The 16817-nt window shown below is 46.6% G+C and overlaps 1 protein-coding gene across 1 annotated transcript in view; it reads right to left on the bottom strand.

The window, feature by feature from the left end:
- Positions 1–16817, bottom strand: part of SCARA5 (scavenger receptor class A member 5) — a 332968-nt gene that overhangs the window by 135356 nt on the left and 180795 nt on the right. The window contains exons 5-6 of the mRNA XM_075341303.1: positions 10087–10167; positions 3643–3741 (exon numbers count right to left, since the gene is read on the bottom strand). Coding sequence (XP_075197418.1) covers positions 3643–3741; positions 10087–10167 — 180 coding nt within the window. The remainder of the gene's footprint in view (positions 1–3642; positions 3742–10086; positions 10168–16817) is intronic.

Here is a 16817-nt window from a genome sequence, read left to right as displayed (position 1 = left end):
TTCTTCAGTGGGGTCATTCTTCCAAGTTGGCTGGCCATGCTGTACAGAAGAAGTTCATTCAGCTAATATCTTGGCATCACTGGTGGCCAACGCTGTGTCAAGAAGTTGTGGAGATTGTTTCGGCTTGTCCTTCATGTGTCTGCAATGAGACCTATGAGACGCTTCCTCCTGGATGACTACTGCCCCGACCACTGCCATCTGCCCCTTGGCACATATATCAATAGACTTTATCAGAGACCTGCTGAAATCCTCTGGCTGCACAGTCATCTGAGTAGTCATGGACTGGATTTCCAAAATGGTCCATTTCACTCCTCTGACTGATATTTACCCTCTGTGCCATCTTCATGCTGCATGGCCTACCGTTCCACATTGTGTCCAAAAGAGACGTCTAGTTCACGTCTTGGTTCTTGAGGGCTACCTGTAAGGTGCTGGATGTCACCTTGGACTTCTCATTGGCCTACCATCTGCAGTCCAATGGCCAAATAGAGCAGGTCAACCAGATAATGATTAATGTCTTGCTGGACTTCATCAAGAAGTACCACAGCGATTGAGTCAAGTTCTTTCCATGGGTGGAGTTCTCGTACAATAACAACGTAAGTCCTCTGCTAAATCTCCATTTTACATAGTCTATGGACAGCGTCCAAAATCCCGTTCCCAGTGGTGATCACTTCCAGCTGCCCAGTGGCCAATGGTCTAGTCTAGACTTTCTCTGAAATCCCAAGAGAGACCAAGTCCTCCCAGTAGCAGTCCTCCATCCGAATGAAGAGTCATGTGGTTACGAGATCCTAAACCCTCGTTCGTTCCAGCCCAGAAACAAGGTATGCCTCTCTTCCAGATACATCCACCTCACGTTGCCATCCTACAAGTTGGGTTCTCGCTTTATCGGTCCCTTCAAGGTGCTCTAGCGGATCAATGACGTATTTTACAAGCTAAACCTCCTGGCTTCCATACGTATACCCAACTCGTTCCATGTGTTCTCCTCAAACCTGTCATCCTGAGCCATTACTTCAGGGATCCAGGTACCTTGCCTCCTCCAGTCAGAAGACACCTTTGAGGTAAAAGCCATCCTCATGTAAAAAGGGTTCAAGGTAAAACCTTCTTCTTAATGGACTGGAAGGGGTTTGGTACTAAGGAGAGGTCACAGGAGCCCAGGGAGAATATTACTGCTCCTCTTCTCCTTAAAGAGATTCCTGCAAAGAGGTTTACAAGGGGAGGGGTGCTAACCTGCTCCACTCCCGGCAGGGACGCTGGCACACTCACCCTCCCGGCCGGTCAGCGGTGGCTTCTACTGTCTCTTTTGGCTTGGCATGCCGCACAGGTCTCCTAGGAGTGCTATTAGGGCGCGCGCATGCCCCCTCATCTTTTCCTAAAGGTCCAGTACACCCTAACCGATTACACCTGGATCAGCTCTCAATCTTTCCCCCAGTGCCGATATCCCCCAATGCCTCCTTCACACTCAATCCCCCATGTATTATAAATAGTGCTTAATAAACATTTCCACATCTACTTTAGTCTCAGCCGTTTAGCCAGTCAAGTCTCCTTGGCACCGTCAGACCTTGGCAGACATCTTGGAGCATGGCACATACACCACATATAGACTTGGATGACTTGAGTCCACCGCCCTCTTACTATTAATCTTTGTCCAGCTGCCTGGGTCACCATTTCTTAAGTAACGAGAAGACAGAACTTATTGTGCATGTGCCCTCATATATAGAAGACCATCCTGGAGTGAAAACCAGACGCTCAAAGCCAGGAACGCCGAGGTTGGCTTCATGTGATCTTGGGAACATTGGTATTAATTGCATCGGTTTTTAGTATTGTCCAGGAACATTCTCAGACCCTCTAATCCCATTGTGTCATCAGCAGACTATTTCACCAGCCCAGATAGGTTACTGAGTTACAAACTTTACTAAAATACATGATTTTCTCAAGGATCGCACACAAAAAAAGAAAATAAATTTATTAATGCAAAAACCAAAAAGATCTAATTCTTCGAACACCTGTGTGTGTCTTATTAGACATCATCGGTGCAATTGTGATGCCCTGGCGCCGCCAGGTGGTCACAGAAAAACATTACACCCCATATAACACCATCCCACACAAGGTAACATCAGCCACAAAATCCTAGCCACCCCCCTCAGGGTAAGAAGGACACACCAGTGGGAAGGACCAGGTGGATTGGGAGCGCCCACCTAGGGGTCTTGAGGATCCGGGGGCAGGAGCCAGAGAGAAGAAGTGTCAGAGAGAGAGAGAGTGTAATGACAGGAGGAGTGGAAGTCGGAAGTGAAGCTGAGCCTAGTGAAGGGTAGCCAGGTAGTGGCCCTGGTTTACTGGCTAGGTGGCAAGCAGTGGACCATGTCCAAAGGCGACGGGAGTCCGGTCGTGGGAGATCCAAAGTGGACCGGGGCAGGGTTGGAGCCCGCCGGTACCGACAGCAGAGATCCGGTCCGAAAACCGTGCACAGGCGGAGTACCTGGACCCTAGTTAGAAGACGGTTACAAGCCCCTTCTCTAATTCACAAGGCCCGGAGCAAGGTTCCAGACATTGCTTCAGAAGTGTTAGCCCAGATAGAGCGAAACGGCAGCCCACCGCGGGGGATAGGGTATCCGCAAACACCCACTGATATCCTAAGGGTCAGTTTTCGCGGGCACGTCTCCCAACCAGAAAATACCGGGAGCGGACTTCCCTGTTCCATACGGAGTTGTCCAGAATTGAGAAAGTAACAGAGTGCCGGAGGAAGGGACATCGGTACATCAGCCGGGTGTGGGACCCGAGTACACCCGGACGCGGCAGCCGACCACTGACACCTTGGTTTACCAACAGACTCGTGTGCAATCATTCAACAGTGAGTACACCAACATTCCCCGTTCTGGCCCGGTGCGCCAACTCTGGTCTACACCATTTACTGTGTTCTGGACACTGAGCCTCGGGGCATCCACCCCTACCCACGGAGGGGTTAACACGCAGCTGCCATCCCATCGCCCCGGGTTCTCCACAACGGCGGTATTACACCTCACCGCACACCGTGGGTGGCGTCACGAAATATCCACAGCAATCCCGTACATACACGCCTGACTTTTATTTGAGTGTCCGCGCGACCCCCGGGTCCGGAGACCCCTCAAGCCACTGCGGATCCGGATCCGAGCAGCCCGGCTGCTACTGACGTGGGAGCGGCACACAATGCGTGGTCTGCAGTGAGAAGGAATCTCAGACAAGGAGGAAATGGAGGGTAATCGGCTCAAGACGAGACATGGTCTTGAAGGTTGATATCATCACACTGGATGGAAAAAAAACCCCGGACTTGCTTTCCCTCAGTGATGAAACTTTTGTCCAAATTTGTCCTTTCTCAGCCTAGAACCTCAAAAAATCTCATACTACAGAGAAAGAGATGTTCACATCATAGAATAATGAGAATGGGGAGAAGCCTGGAAACTACTGAAGAGGTCCTCATAGGGGATCCACAGAGGTCAAATAGTAGATTATGTTCCAAGACTTTTTATAGTTTTCCATTGATATAGACCCATATGATTTGTCAAAGTGTGAATCCACATATCAGGTCCACCACGTCATCAGGCAGGAGTTGGTGGAAATTCAAATTACATTTACATAGAAAAAACAAGAAGGAAAATGAAGACACTGTACCTCTAAGTCCATGTAGACCCACACTGCCAGGAAGCCCGAAATCGCCCTGGTCTCCTTTCTGACCCGGCAAACCAGGAAGACCTCTCTCACCTGGGAGACCTGCAAAATGGAAGGAAAAGATAGGAAACAGTAGGGGAAGAAAGGAAGGCAAGACATAGCAAAGGATGGAAGGAAGGCAGGAAGTAACCAAGGATGGAAGGAAGACAGGAAGTAAGAAAGGATGGAAGGAAGGCAGCAGGAAGTAACCAAGGATGGAAGGAAGGCAGGAAGTAACCAGGGATGGAAGGAAGTAACCAAGGATGGAAGGCAGCAGAAAGTAACCAAGGATGGAAGGAAGGCAGCAGGAAGTAACCAAGGATGGAAGGAAGGTAGGAAGTAACCAAGGATGGAAGGAAGTAACCAAGGATGGAAGGAAGACAGGAAGTAAGAAAGGATGGAAGGAAGGCAGCAGGAAGTAACCAAGGATGGAAGGAAGGCAGGAAGTAACCAGGGATGGAAGGAAGTAACCAATGATGGAAGGCAGCAGAAAGTAACCAAGGATGGAAGGAAGGTAGGAAGTAACCAAGGATGGAAGGAAGGCAGGAAGTAACCAAGGATGGAAGGAAGGCAGGAGGAAACAAAGTATGGAAGGAAGGCAGGAAGTAAGAAAGGATGGAAGGAAGGAAAGAAGTAACCAAGGATGGAAGGACGTAAGAAAGGATGGATGGAATGCAGGAAGTAACCAAGGATGGAAGGAAGGCAGGAAGTAACCACAGACAGAAGGAAGGCAGGAAGTAAAAAAGGATGGCAAAAAGGCAGGAAGTAACAAAGGATGGAAGGAAGGCAGGATGTAACACAGGATGGAAGGAAGGCAGGAAGTAACAAAGGATGGAAGAAGGGCAGGAAGTAACAAGATATGGAATGAAGGCAGGAAGTAACAAAGGATGGAAGGAAGGCAGGATGTAACAGAGGATGGAAGGAAGGCAGGAAGTAACAAAGGATGGAAGAAGGGCAGAAAGTAACAAGATATGGAATGAAGGCAGGAAGTAACAAAGGATGGAAGGAAGGCAGGATGTAACAGAGGATGGAAGGAAGGCAGGAAGTAACAAAGGATGGAAGAAGGGCAGGAAGTAACAAGATATGGAATGAAGGCAGGAAGTAACAAAGGATGGAAGAAGGGCAGGAGGAAACAAGATATAGAAGGAAGGCAGGAAGTAACAAAGGATGGAAGAAGGGCAGGAGGAAACAAGATATAGAAGGAAGGCAGGAAGTAACAAAGGATGGAAGAAGGGCAGGAGGAAACAAGATATAGAAGGAAGGCAGGACGTAACAAAGGATGGAAGAAGGGCAGGAGGAAACAAGATATAGAAGGAAGGCAGGAAGTAACAAAGGATGGAAGAAGGGCAGGAGGAAACAAGATATAGAAGGAAGGCAGGAAGTAACAAAGGATGGAAGAAGGGCAGGAGGAAACAAGATATAGAAGGAAGGCAGGAAGTAACAAAGGATGGAAGAAGGGCAGGAGGAAACAAGATATAGAAGGAAGGCAGGACGTAACAAAGGATGGAAGAAGGGCAGGAGGAAACCAGATATAGAAGGAAGGCAGGAAGTAACAAAGGATGGAAGAAGGGCAGGAGGAAACAAGATATAGAAGGAAGGCAGGACGTAACAAAGGATGGAAGAAGGGCAGGAGGAAACAAGATATAGAAGGAAGGCAGGAAGTAACAAAGGATGGAAGAAGGGCAGGAGGAAACAAGATATAGAAGGAAGGCAGGAAGTAACAAAGGATGGAAGAAGGGCAGGAGGAAACAAGATATAGAAGGAAGGCAGGAAGTAACAAAGGATTGTAGGAAGCCAAGAAGGAGCAAAAGATGGAAGAAAGGATGTAAAGAAGGAAGACAGCAAGGGTGGGTGGGAGAAAAAAGGAAGGAGGAAGAAAGACAAGAAATAAAAAGGACGGAGGGAAGGCAGGAAGTAAGCAAGGATGGAAGGAAGGCAGGATGTAACAAAGGATGGAAAGAAAGATGGAAGGAAGGACATAAGGAAGGAAGAAAGAAAGCAAGGGTGGGAGAAAAAGGAAGGAGGAAGAAAAGAAAGAAGAATGGGTGGGGGAAGGTAAAAAAATGGAAGGAAAAGCAAGAAAGGATTGAAAGAAGAGTGGAAGAAAGAATGAAAAAAAATGAATAAATGAAGTGAGGGAAGGAAAGGGGAGAAAAGAGGGGAAGGGGAAGGAAGGAGGGAAGGAAAGACGGAAGGATGCAAAGAAGGAAGGAGGAAAAGAAAGAGGGAGTAAAGGACAGCAGTAAAGAAGAAAGGAAAAAAGGAAGCAATGGAGGGATAGAAAAAAAGGAGGGAGAAAAGAACAGATATAAGAAAGGAAGGGAGAAAACAAAGGAAAGAAGGAAAGAAAGACAGAAGGAAAGAGGTAGAGAGGGAAGAAAGAAAGGTCAAAAGGTAGGAATGGAGGAAACAAGGATGGAAAGAAGAAAATAAGTAAAAAGGAAGGAAGGAAATGATCATAGCAACAAAGTAAGGAAAAAGGAAAATAAAGGAAGGAGGAAATGAGTGAAGGAAAGAGATAAGGAGAAGAGGGAAAAAGGAAAGGAAAGAAGAAAAGAGAGAATAAAGGAAAAAAAGAAGGAAAAAAAGAATGAGTTAAGGAATGAAGGCAGGGATAAGGAAAGAATGAGAGGAAAGAAATAAGGGATAAAAGGAAGGAAAGAAAGGAAGAAAAAGAAAAGCACATTAGATACAATTTAAACATGCTGACAACTACTTATTTGAGAAAGGAATGTGGTACTAACAGTTGTCAGTAAACGTCCACCAGTAATCATGCAGAGAAAATGACCCAGCAGGGGGTGATGATCAGCACAAGATCAGGCTCCTTCTGGGGTAAAGAGGATACAATCTGTCCAAATGTCGGGAGAAGGCAAAACCCTGATCAGTGCCTTATACAGTCCGGCCATGTGTAGGGACTACATGTCCCTGTTGGAGGATCCTATTTTCTCTTATGGGCCCCATTATCATATTTGTTTGGTATTTATGTTGCTATATTAAGAGTCACTAATTAGTGTCGCAACACAAACCTCACCAACTGTCAGTCTGGGAGAGAAGCCGAGAAATATATGGGACAAGAAGGACTCCCGATGTCTGGGGACGACTGATGGCAGCAGCCACTGATAGATTTACAATGTGTTACATCAACAGCAAAGAAACACCACAAATATACGAGGAGCGGAAAGAACTGGTAGAACAAGCACAGAACATGACACAGCGAATATAGCACGATACTGTGTACAACCGCCACTATACAACAGACAGAGAGTGAGGAGGTAGAAAGTCACACGAGAGAAGTAAGAACGGGCCTGAGCTCAGGACACACAGAGGGAAAACTGCACCATGAAATAGGATAGCAAATATTATTATACTAGTTATAGTCTTGTACACAGGGGCAGTATTATAGTAGTTATATTCTTGTACATAGGAGGCAGTATTATAGTAGTTATATTCTTGTACATAGGGGCAATATTATAGTAGTTGTATTCCTGTACATAGGGGCAGTATTATAGTAGTTATATTCTTGTACATAGGGGCAATATTATAGTAGTTGTATTCCTGTACATAGGGGCAGTATTATAGTAGTTATATTCTTGTACATAGGGGCAGTATTATAGTAGTTATATTTTTGTATATAGGGGGCAGTATTATAGTACTTATATTCTTGTACATAGGGGCAGTATTATAGTAGTTATATTCTTGTACATAGGGGCAGTATTATAGTAGTTATATTCTTGTACATAGGGGCAGTATTATAGTAGTTATATTCTTGTATATAGGGGCAGTATTATAGTAGTTATATTCTTGTACACAGGGGCAGTATTATAGTAGTTATATTCTTGTACACAGGGGCAGTACTAAAGTAGTTATATTCTTGTACATAGGGGCAGTATTATAGTAGTTATATTCCTGTACATAGGGGCAGTATTATAGTAGTTATATTCCTGTACATAGGGGCAGTATTATAGTAGTTATATTTTTGTATATAGGGGGCAGTATTATAGTAGTTATATTCTTGTACATAGGGGCAGTATTATAGTAGATATATTCTTGTACATAGGGGGCAGTATTATAGTAGTTATATTCTTGTACATAGGGGCAGTATTATAGTAGTTATATTCTTGTACATAGGGGCAGTATTATAGTAGTTATATTCTTGTACATAGGGGCAGTATTATAGTAGTTATATTCTTGTACATAGGGGCAGTATTATAGTAGTTATATTCTTGTATATAGGAGCAGTATTATAGTAGTTATATTCTTGTACATAGGGTGCAGTATTATAGTAGTTATATTCTTGTACATAGGGGCAGTATTATAGTAGTTATATTCTTGTACATAGGGTGCAGTATCATAGTAGTTATATTCGTGTACATAGAGGGCAGTATTATAGTAGTTATATTCTTGTATATAGGGGCAGTATTATAGTAGTTATATTTTTGTACATAGGGGCAGTATTATAGTAGTTATATTTTTGTATATAGGGGGCAGTATTATAGTAGTTATATTCTTGTATATAGGGGCAGTATTATAGTAGTTATATTCTTGTACATAGGAGGCAGTATTATAGTAGTTATATTCTTGTACATAGGGGCAGTATTATAGTAGTTATATTCCTGTACATAGGGGCAGTATTATAGTAGTTATATTCTTGTACATAGGGGCAGTATTATAGTAGTTATATTCTTGTACATAGGGGCAGTATTATAGTAGTTATATTCTTGTACATAGGGACAGTATTATAGTAGTTATATTCCTGTACATAGGGGCAGTATTATAGTAGTTATATTCTTGTACATAGGGGCAGTATTATAGCAGATATATTCTTGTACATAGGGGCAGTATTATAGCAGATATATTCTTGTACATAGGGGCAGTATTATAGTAGTTATATTCTTGTATATAGGAGCAGTATTATAGTAGTTATATTCTTGTATATAGGAGCAGTATTATAGCAGATATATTCTTGTACATAGGGGCAGTATTATAGTAGTTATATTCTTGTACATAGGGGCAGTATTATAGTAGTTATATTCTTGTACATAGGGGCAGTATTATAGTAGTTATATTCTTGTACATAGGGGCAGTATTATAGTAGTTATATTCTTGTACATAGGGGCAGTATTATAGTAGTTATATTCTTGTACATAGGGGCAGTATTATAGCAGATATATTCTTGTACATAGGAGCAGTATTATAGTAGTTATATTCTTGTACATAGGGGCAGTATTATAGCAGATATATTCTTGTACATAGGAGCAGTATTATAGTAGTTATATTCTTGTACATAGGGGCAGTATTATAGCAGATATATTCTTGTACATAGAGGGCAGTATTATAGTAGTTATATTCTTGTACATAGGGGCAGTATTATAGCAGAAATATTCTTGTATATAGGAGCAGTATTATAGTAGTTATATTCTTGTACATAGGGGGCAGTATTATAGAAGTTATATTCTTGTACATAGAGGGCAGTATTATAGTAGTTATATTCTTGTACATAGGGGCAGTATTATAGCAGATATATTCTTGTACATAGGGGCAGTATTATAGTAGTTATATTCTTGTACATAGGGAGCAGTATTATAGCAGATATATTCTTGTACATAGGGGCAGTATTATAGTAGTTATATTCTTGTACATAGGGGTAGTATTATAGTAGTTATATTCTTGTACATAGGGAGCAGTATTATAGCAGATATATTCTTGTACATAGGGAGCAGTATTATAGCAGATATATTCTTGTACATAGGGGTAGTATTATAGTAGTTATATTCTTGTACATAGGGAGCAGTATTATAGTAGTTATATTCTTGTACATAGGGGCAGTATTATAGCAGATATATTCATGTACATAGGGGCAGTATTATAGTATAGTTTCCTCTCACTACTGTGCATTATTTGCGGGGCGAGTGCCTCTTCAGATCCAGCGCTGCGGGTGATTGATGTGATTCTCACATGTGGAAGCAGTTTGGCGGTTGCTGTAATTTTACACAATGTGGAGATCATGCGGAGATTATGATAGACGGGAAATGTTGGCGTTCGGATGAAATAAACAACGTGCCGGATCCAAGAATCAGTAACCGATGGAACGAGCAGCGAGACGTGGTGATGGCAATAATGAGCCGGGGGAAGACGAACAAAGAAAACGCTGCAGAGAAGGGACGTATGGGACGTCAATGGCGTCCAGAAGGGTTAACACTCACTTTGGGAATTTTTGACCCATGAAGACACCATCTTTTTACAAGACTTTAGTATTGGGTTAATATTTCGAACACCGATGCTGGACTTTACTTATGTCCAACAAGAAGGTTCTCGAGGTTCCTCAATAACCACAGATTGATCAACAATTATTATCCCAACTCAATATGATGGAAATTCACTGAAACAAATAAATCCAGTGGTTCCTACCTCTTAACCCAGGACTTCCAGGCATACCAGGTCCACCTTCCATTCCTTCATAACCTTGGTCTCCCTTTTGTCCTGGTGGACCTAGGAAAGAAAGCAAATTGTGGGCAAGGATAAAGAATATTCAACAAAATGTATATATTCTTTGGTATTTGTCACAAGGAGATTTTCGTTGGCATCCCCAACACCAACTGTCATGGTGGCATCAATCTGTGGAAGCTCCAGATTCTGGCTCTCTACCTGCTAACTTCTCTGACATCTGTGAACTACCCACAGACTTAGGCAGTCAAGCAAGAGTTAATCTCTGCTGGTCTGCTTGTTAGTCTCCTTTGATCACATGCTGTGGGGGAGCCAGTCACGTTCGCTCCCCTCCTGTCTATGCCTGATTGACTATTCCATTAATGCCAGCTATAGCTTACCTATACTGGTCTGGTGAGGTGTTGTGATCCAGACTTACTGGTGGTTGTTGTGCATTATTGCTGTGAGCATTTGTAGTGTTAACCCTTGTTGTCCTTTTGTTGCTACCTTCCTGCTCTTGCTTTTCTCCATAGTCTCTTACTGTTTGTTGCTGTGAGTTTACAGTGTGTCTGAGTTTTGTTTTTTCCCCTGTCAGTCTTAATCTGTGTTTCCATCTCACTTCTGCCCCTTCCTTCGCTAAAGGAGGGTTGTAACAGATTAAATCTGGTCAGGAGAATAACTTGGTACAGGACTCAGGCATCTCCACCATTAGGGGCAAACCTGAGGTTAGGGATAGCCTAGGATCCACTAGTATGAGAGACAGCAGAGGACCCCCTGTCCCTCGCTAGCATGACAGCTGACATGACCTCATGCACAGCCAAGCGGGCTTCTCATTACTCTCTGAAGGTCTGCTTGTTAGTCTCTTTGATCACATGCTGTGAGGGAGCCAGTCATGTTCACTTCCCTCCTATATATTCTGGCTGGATTATTCCATTGATTCCATCTATAGCTTATCTATGCTGGTCTGGTGAGGTGTTGTGAGCCACACTTACTGGTGGTTATTGTGCATTATTGCTGTGAGAGTGGTTGTGGTGTTAACTCCTGTATATTTTTGTTGCTGCCTTCCTGCTCTTGTTTTTCCTCCTTAGTCCCTTACGGTTCCTTCCTGTGAGTTTGCAGTGTGCCTGAGTTTTGGTTTTACGTTGTCTGTGTTATATCATGCTCCTGCCCCTTCCTTCCCTGAGGGGAAGTAACAAATTAGATCTGGTCAGAACAGCCAGGCATTGGACTCAGGCATCTCCACCATTAGGGGTTACCTAAGGACAGGGATAGCCTAGGGTCTCTTAGTGTGAGGGACAGATTCAGACAAACTCAGACACACTCACAGGAATAGTTAGAGACTTCCTTCACTGCGTGGGAACCAGATTAGATCTGGTCAGGAGAATAGTAAGTCACGGGACTGTGGCATCTCCACCTTCAGGAGTAATCCGGAGGTCAGAGACAGCCTAGGGTCCTCTGGAGTATATTCTTCACTATCCTATAGTAATTCATAGAAGGAACAACTGATGTTTTACGTGAGGCTAAGATGTCCCCAGAGGAACCAGTACTAGGTGGTGGTGATTACAGTGACCTGCCGGTCTAGACCTTTCATGGGAACTTTTTTTTTATTTTATTTAACTGAAAGTTATAACATTCGACATGACATGATTTTTTTTTTCTTTTAAATATATTTTTGGCCTCAAAATTTTGCTATTGTTTTCTCCGTGCAGAAACCTCCTCCTCCATCTACGATGTGTTTATCTGAAGGTTCCCCCATGTAACACAATCCCAGCCTCTCCCGGGGAGTGAAGGTCAGAAGACGTAGAGTGAAGGCACCCTGGCATGAAATATATATGAAAAAAGTTGGAAGACCACCCCTCGCTTTCATTTGTGGTCTTTTTGAATGGTGGGAAGTAAACAGCGCTGACGATGGGCCCTGTCATAATGTCAGCACCAAAGTGATGTCTCTGGCAGAACATCTATAACCACAGTGTGCAGCAATCACAAGGGTGGGAAGACATTCACTGCAGATACGAAAGCACGAGACAGCGAAACGTGCACCATGGTGACGGGAGTGTTATACAACATCTCACATGGGGGTGACTACAGTCAGCTGGAAACGCTTCACATGAGGTCAGAATGAGGACTTCACCGAGTCCTGGTAGTGCCCGCTCATCACTAGTTACCAGTACTGAGCACCCGAGCATGGTAGTGCCCGCTCATCACTAGTTACCAGTACTGAGCACCCGAGCATGGTAGTGCCCGCTCAACACTAGTTACCAGTACTGAGCACCTGAGCATGGTAGTGTCCGCTCATCACTAGTTACCAGTACTGAGCACCGGAGCATGGTAGTGTCCGCTCATCACTAGTTACCAGTACTGAGCACCTGAGCATGGTAGTGCCCGCTCATCACTAGTTACCAGTACTGAGCACCCGAGCATGGTAGTGCTCGCTCATCACTAGTTACCAGTACTGAGCACACGAGCATGGTAGTGCTCGCTCATCACTAGTTACCAGTACTGAGCACCCGAGCATGGTAGTGCCCGCTCATCACTAGTTACCAGTACTGAGCACCCGAGCATGGTAGTGCTCGCTCATCACTAGTTACCAGTACTGAGCACCTGAGCATGGTAGTGCCCGCTCATCACTAGTTACCAGTACTGAGCACCCGAGCATGGTAGTGCTCGCTCATCACTAGTTACCAGTACTGAGCACCCGAGCATGGTAGTGCCCGCTCATCACTAGTTACCAGTACTGAGCACCCGAGCATGGTAGTGCTCGCTCATCACTAGTTACCAGTACTGCTGTGTGAGGCCTCCGGGGTGATGTTATGGCAGCAATGGTGGTACTGCTCCCCACAGGTGGAGCAATGCCCGGGGCACAGTTGGTGCTTGTGAATGTCTATGCAGCTGAAATAACAGAGACCACTCCAAGGGTGCAGTTCAAGTTCTTTACTCACAATTCTTGTCGGGGCCCTTGGACTGCTGGGACCACTGTCAGGGACCTCCGCCATTTCTGGGTGATTCTGAGAGTAAAAGCCGGTACCCTTCTCTTAGTGTCTCTATCTTCTGCTGTCTTCCTTAGCCTTGCCTTTGATAGGATAAACCTGGCTTGGCCTCCACTACAGCCTCCAGGCTGGGGGGGTCACCTGTCGGCTGATTACCCCTTTTCTGGAAGGTCTGCTATGGGTTCTGGCCCGGGGAGTTTACAACATTCCCTGGGCCTCGGTTTTTACTGTTTGGAGATGATCTTTGCACTCCTCCAGTCTCTAGGGACCGTCCCCTGTTGCAGCTTGATCCCTCCACCGATGTTCTTGTGGAACAGGCCACCGCAGCTCTAAACTGCCCTGGACAGCTCTACAGACTACCCGTGGCCCTGCGACTCCTTCTTTTCTCTGCTTGGTGTCACCTGGACCCTCTGAGTCCCAGGATCTTCACCAGGAAGCGTCACTTTCTGTTTCTCAGCTCCTGACTGACTTGGAGCTCTTTTTCTACTTCTCCTCCTTGCCTGCCTCCTGCAGACCTCTTCCTCCTTCCCCACTCTCTCTCAGACTTCTGTTGCTTTCTCTGTGCGGACCCTCTGAGCTCACAGAGCTCCTTTCTCTTTCACAGCTACATGCTGGCTCCTCACTCTCTGAGGTAAACTGAAACTAACTTGACCTTCCTTTCTCTATCTGCTCTCTCATGGCTCCTCCCACCTCCCCAGTTGCTATGCTGTACCCTATAGGAGCAGGGATGGGTCTTACGGCCCCTCCCAGCATGCAGCATGGGAGGGTTACTGCCACTGTCCCTGGTCCCAGTATGTACCTAACAATGGGTGTTGTGTAGATTTACCAGGGGACCGGTGTTCACTCCTTTCCTCACCCAGAATGGGGCATCACACCGCTGGATGGGGTGCAATGTCCTGTGGCGACGAAAGCCTCAGGGGCGCCACACTCCCCCACAGCGAATCCCAGCACGTCCTTGGGCTGAAAAACAACAACAAGACATGTGGGAGAAACTGCAGAAACATTTTTGTTATGCATAACATAAAACAATAAAACATTTCTTCCCTTTATGGGAGGCACATATAAGTAAACGTTGCGAACTTCTTATAAAGAAAACTCTAAGTGTGCACTTCCAGTCCATTGCACGGTTCAGGCACATCCCCCATAATTCTGGTAGGGGGCACAACGGGTGCAACTAATTACATTTTTGGCTAAAACAAGTCCAGTAGCCTGGCAGTTCGTTTCTTTCAATCAACAAAGTGGAAAACCAAACCAGCAACTAAGTCCAGTGGCCTGGTTACACAGGACACTTTACACATCACATTTACCAGGGACCACATTCCAGTCTAGTGGCCCGGTACACATACACATGGGGGGTGACTTCTTCAAAAAGTACAAGGGGCAGTAAGGCAGGATAGGGTGTCATCTTCAAAAAGAACATTAGGGCAGCACAAAAGGGACATCTTCACAAAGAATAAGGGGCAGACAGGGGCTATTTACAGTTCAGCTTCTTTTCTTCACTTTCACTTTTACTTCTTTACATGTAGGGATTCTTCTCCGGCTCCCCACCTGGCAGCAGGTAGACAGCGGTCAGCACAGTCTGCGTCTGCTGGTTTTGGCGGGCCACGCCTGGCATGGCGGCGGCCTGTATTGGAGTCGCTGCTGTGACCGATTCTTGACGGGCCGCATCTGGCATGGCTGCGGCCTGGGCTTGGCGGGCCGCATCTGCGGCGTGGATTAACGTCACCGCTGCGGCCGAATCTTGCTTGTCCGAGCGGGGTATCGCTGCTGGGGCCTGAGCTGGACGGGCCGGGCTTGGCGTCGCTGCTGCGGTGTGGATGGGCGTCGCTCCGGCGGCGAAATCTTGGCGGGCCGCACCTGGCGTGGCTTCTGCCCGGATCGGCGTCGCCATGCCGGGCATCTCTCCAGGGACCGCGGGCATGGTAGCGGGGGTTGGGGCACTCGCGCCGGCAGGGGCATTAAATGACTCACCCCTCAGTAGCATCTCCGGTGTTCTGGCGGTCGCTGCTCCGCGCGTCGCTTGCCGGATCTGCTGCATCACCTCCGCCTGCAGCCTTTCATACCACTAGTCCATCTCCCAGCCCCACCAGTCAGCGGAGTCTAGCTCTGGATCGCTGCGTGTGAACGCCATTCTCTCTGCGTCTCCTTCTGCACGATCTCCCAGCAGCAGACTCGTCGCTTCTTCTAGTAGCAGACTTTTGATGTTGCTCAGCAGCAGGCTGGTAACTTTCCGCTCCTTCATCCTGTCAGCCATCCTCCCGACCTCAGCCTTCAGCTCAGCGGCGGTCACAGGCCTGATCCAGGTGAGCTCTTCCTGGCCTCCGCTTACAGGAGGCATTTTCTCTCTCTGCTGGTCTGGCATTTTGACTTGTTCTGCCAGCCGGCCAGCTTTTCTAGGCGCCATTTCTTCTTCTTCCGCCTTCCATGGCGGGCACCGCTTCGCGCTCTTTTCTTGGACAAGGGGACGGGGCTTCTCTTCGCGCCCTTTCTTCTTGCACGCCCCCCTTCTTCCCGCGCTCAGTGACTTCAATGGCGGCAGTTTCTCACAGTAAACACAGGCTATTTCACGATTCTTCAGGCGCACAGTATCCGGTGTGACCGGGCACGAAATCTTGTTCGTGACGCCAAAGTTGACTCGCCCACCCCAGGGCTGTGGGACACCCGGTGCCGGGCCGGACTAGTCCGGTGGTAGTCAGTGGTGGCTGGGCCCGGCTCCGTGGCCCTGGTGGGTGTCAGTAAAATATGTGGCTTGATGAATAAAGTTTGTGTTCGTGACGCCACCTGTGGTATGCGGCTATTAAGCCGCCGCTGCTGTGTGAGGCCTCCGGGGTGATGTTATGGCAGCAATGGTGGTACTGCTCCCCACAGGTGGAGCAATGCCCGGGGCACAGTTGGTGCTTGTGAATGTCTATGCAGCTGAAATAACAGAGACCACTCCAAGGGTGCAGTTCAAGTTCTTTACTCACAATTCTTGTCAAGGCCGGCAGGAATCCTTGGACTGCCGGGACCACTGTCAGGGACCTCCGCCGTTTCTGGGTGATTCTTGGAGCGAAACCCGGTACCCTTCTCTTAGTGTCTCTATCTTCTGCTGTCTTCCTTAGCCTTGCCTTTGATAGGATGAACCTGGCTTGGCCTCCACTACAGCCTCCAGGCTGGGGGGTCACCTGTCGGCTGATTACCCCTTTTCTGGAAGGTCTGCTATGGGTTCTGGCCCGGGGAGTTTACAACATTCCCTGGGCCTCGGTTTTTACTGTTTGGAGATGATCTTTGCACTCCTCCAGTCTCTAGGGACCGTCCCCTGTTGCAGCTTGATCCCTCCACCGATGTTCTTGTGGAACAGGCCACCGCAGCTCTAAACTGCCCTGGACAGCTCTACAGACTACCCGTGGCCCTGCGACTCCTTCTGTTCTCTGCGTGGTGTCACCTGGACCCTCTGAGTCCCAGGATCTTCACCAGGAAGCGTCTCTTTCTGTTTCTCAGCTCCTGACTGACTTGGAGCTCTTTTTCTACTTCTCGCCTTGCCTGCCTCCTGCAGACCTCTTCCTCCTTCCCCACTCTCTCTCAGACTTCTGTTGCTTTCTCTGTGCGGACACTCTGAGCTCACAGAGCTCCTTTCTCTTTCACAGCTACATGCTGGCTCCTCACTCTCTCACTCTCTGAGGTAAACTGAAACTAACTTGACCTTCCTTTCTCTATCTGCTCTCTGGTGGCTCCTCCCACCTCCCCAGT

The sequence above is a fragment of the Anomaloglossus baeobatrachus genome, chromosome 3, assembly GCF_048569485.1.
Source record: "Anomaloglossus baeobatrachus isolate aAnoBae1 chromosome 3, aAnoBae1.hap1, whole genome shotgun sequence".
NCBI classification, from domain to species: domain Eukaryota; kingdom Metazoa; phylum Chordata; class Amphibia; order Anura; family Aromobatidae; genus Anomaloglossus; species Anomaloglossus baeobatrachus.
This window is presented reverse-complemented; position numbering and strand designations above follow the sequence as displayed.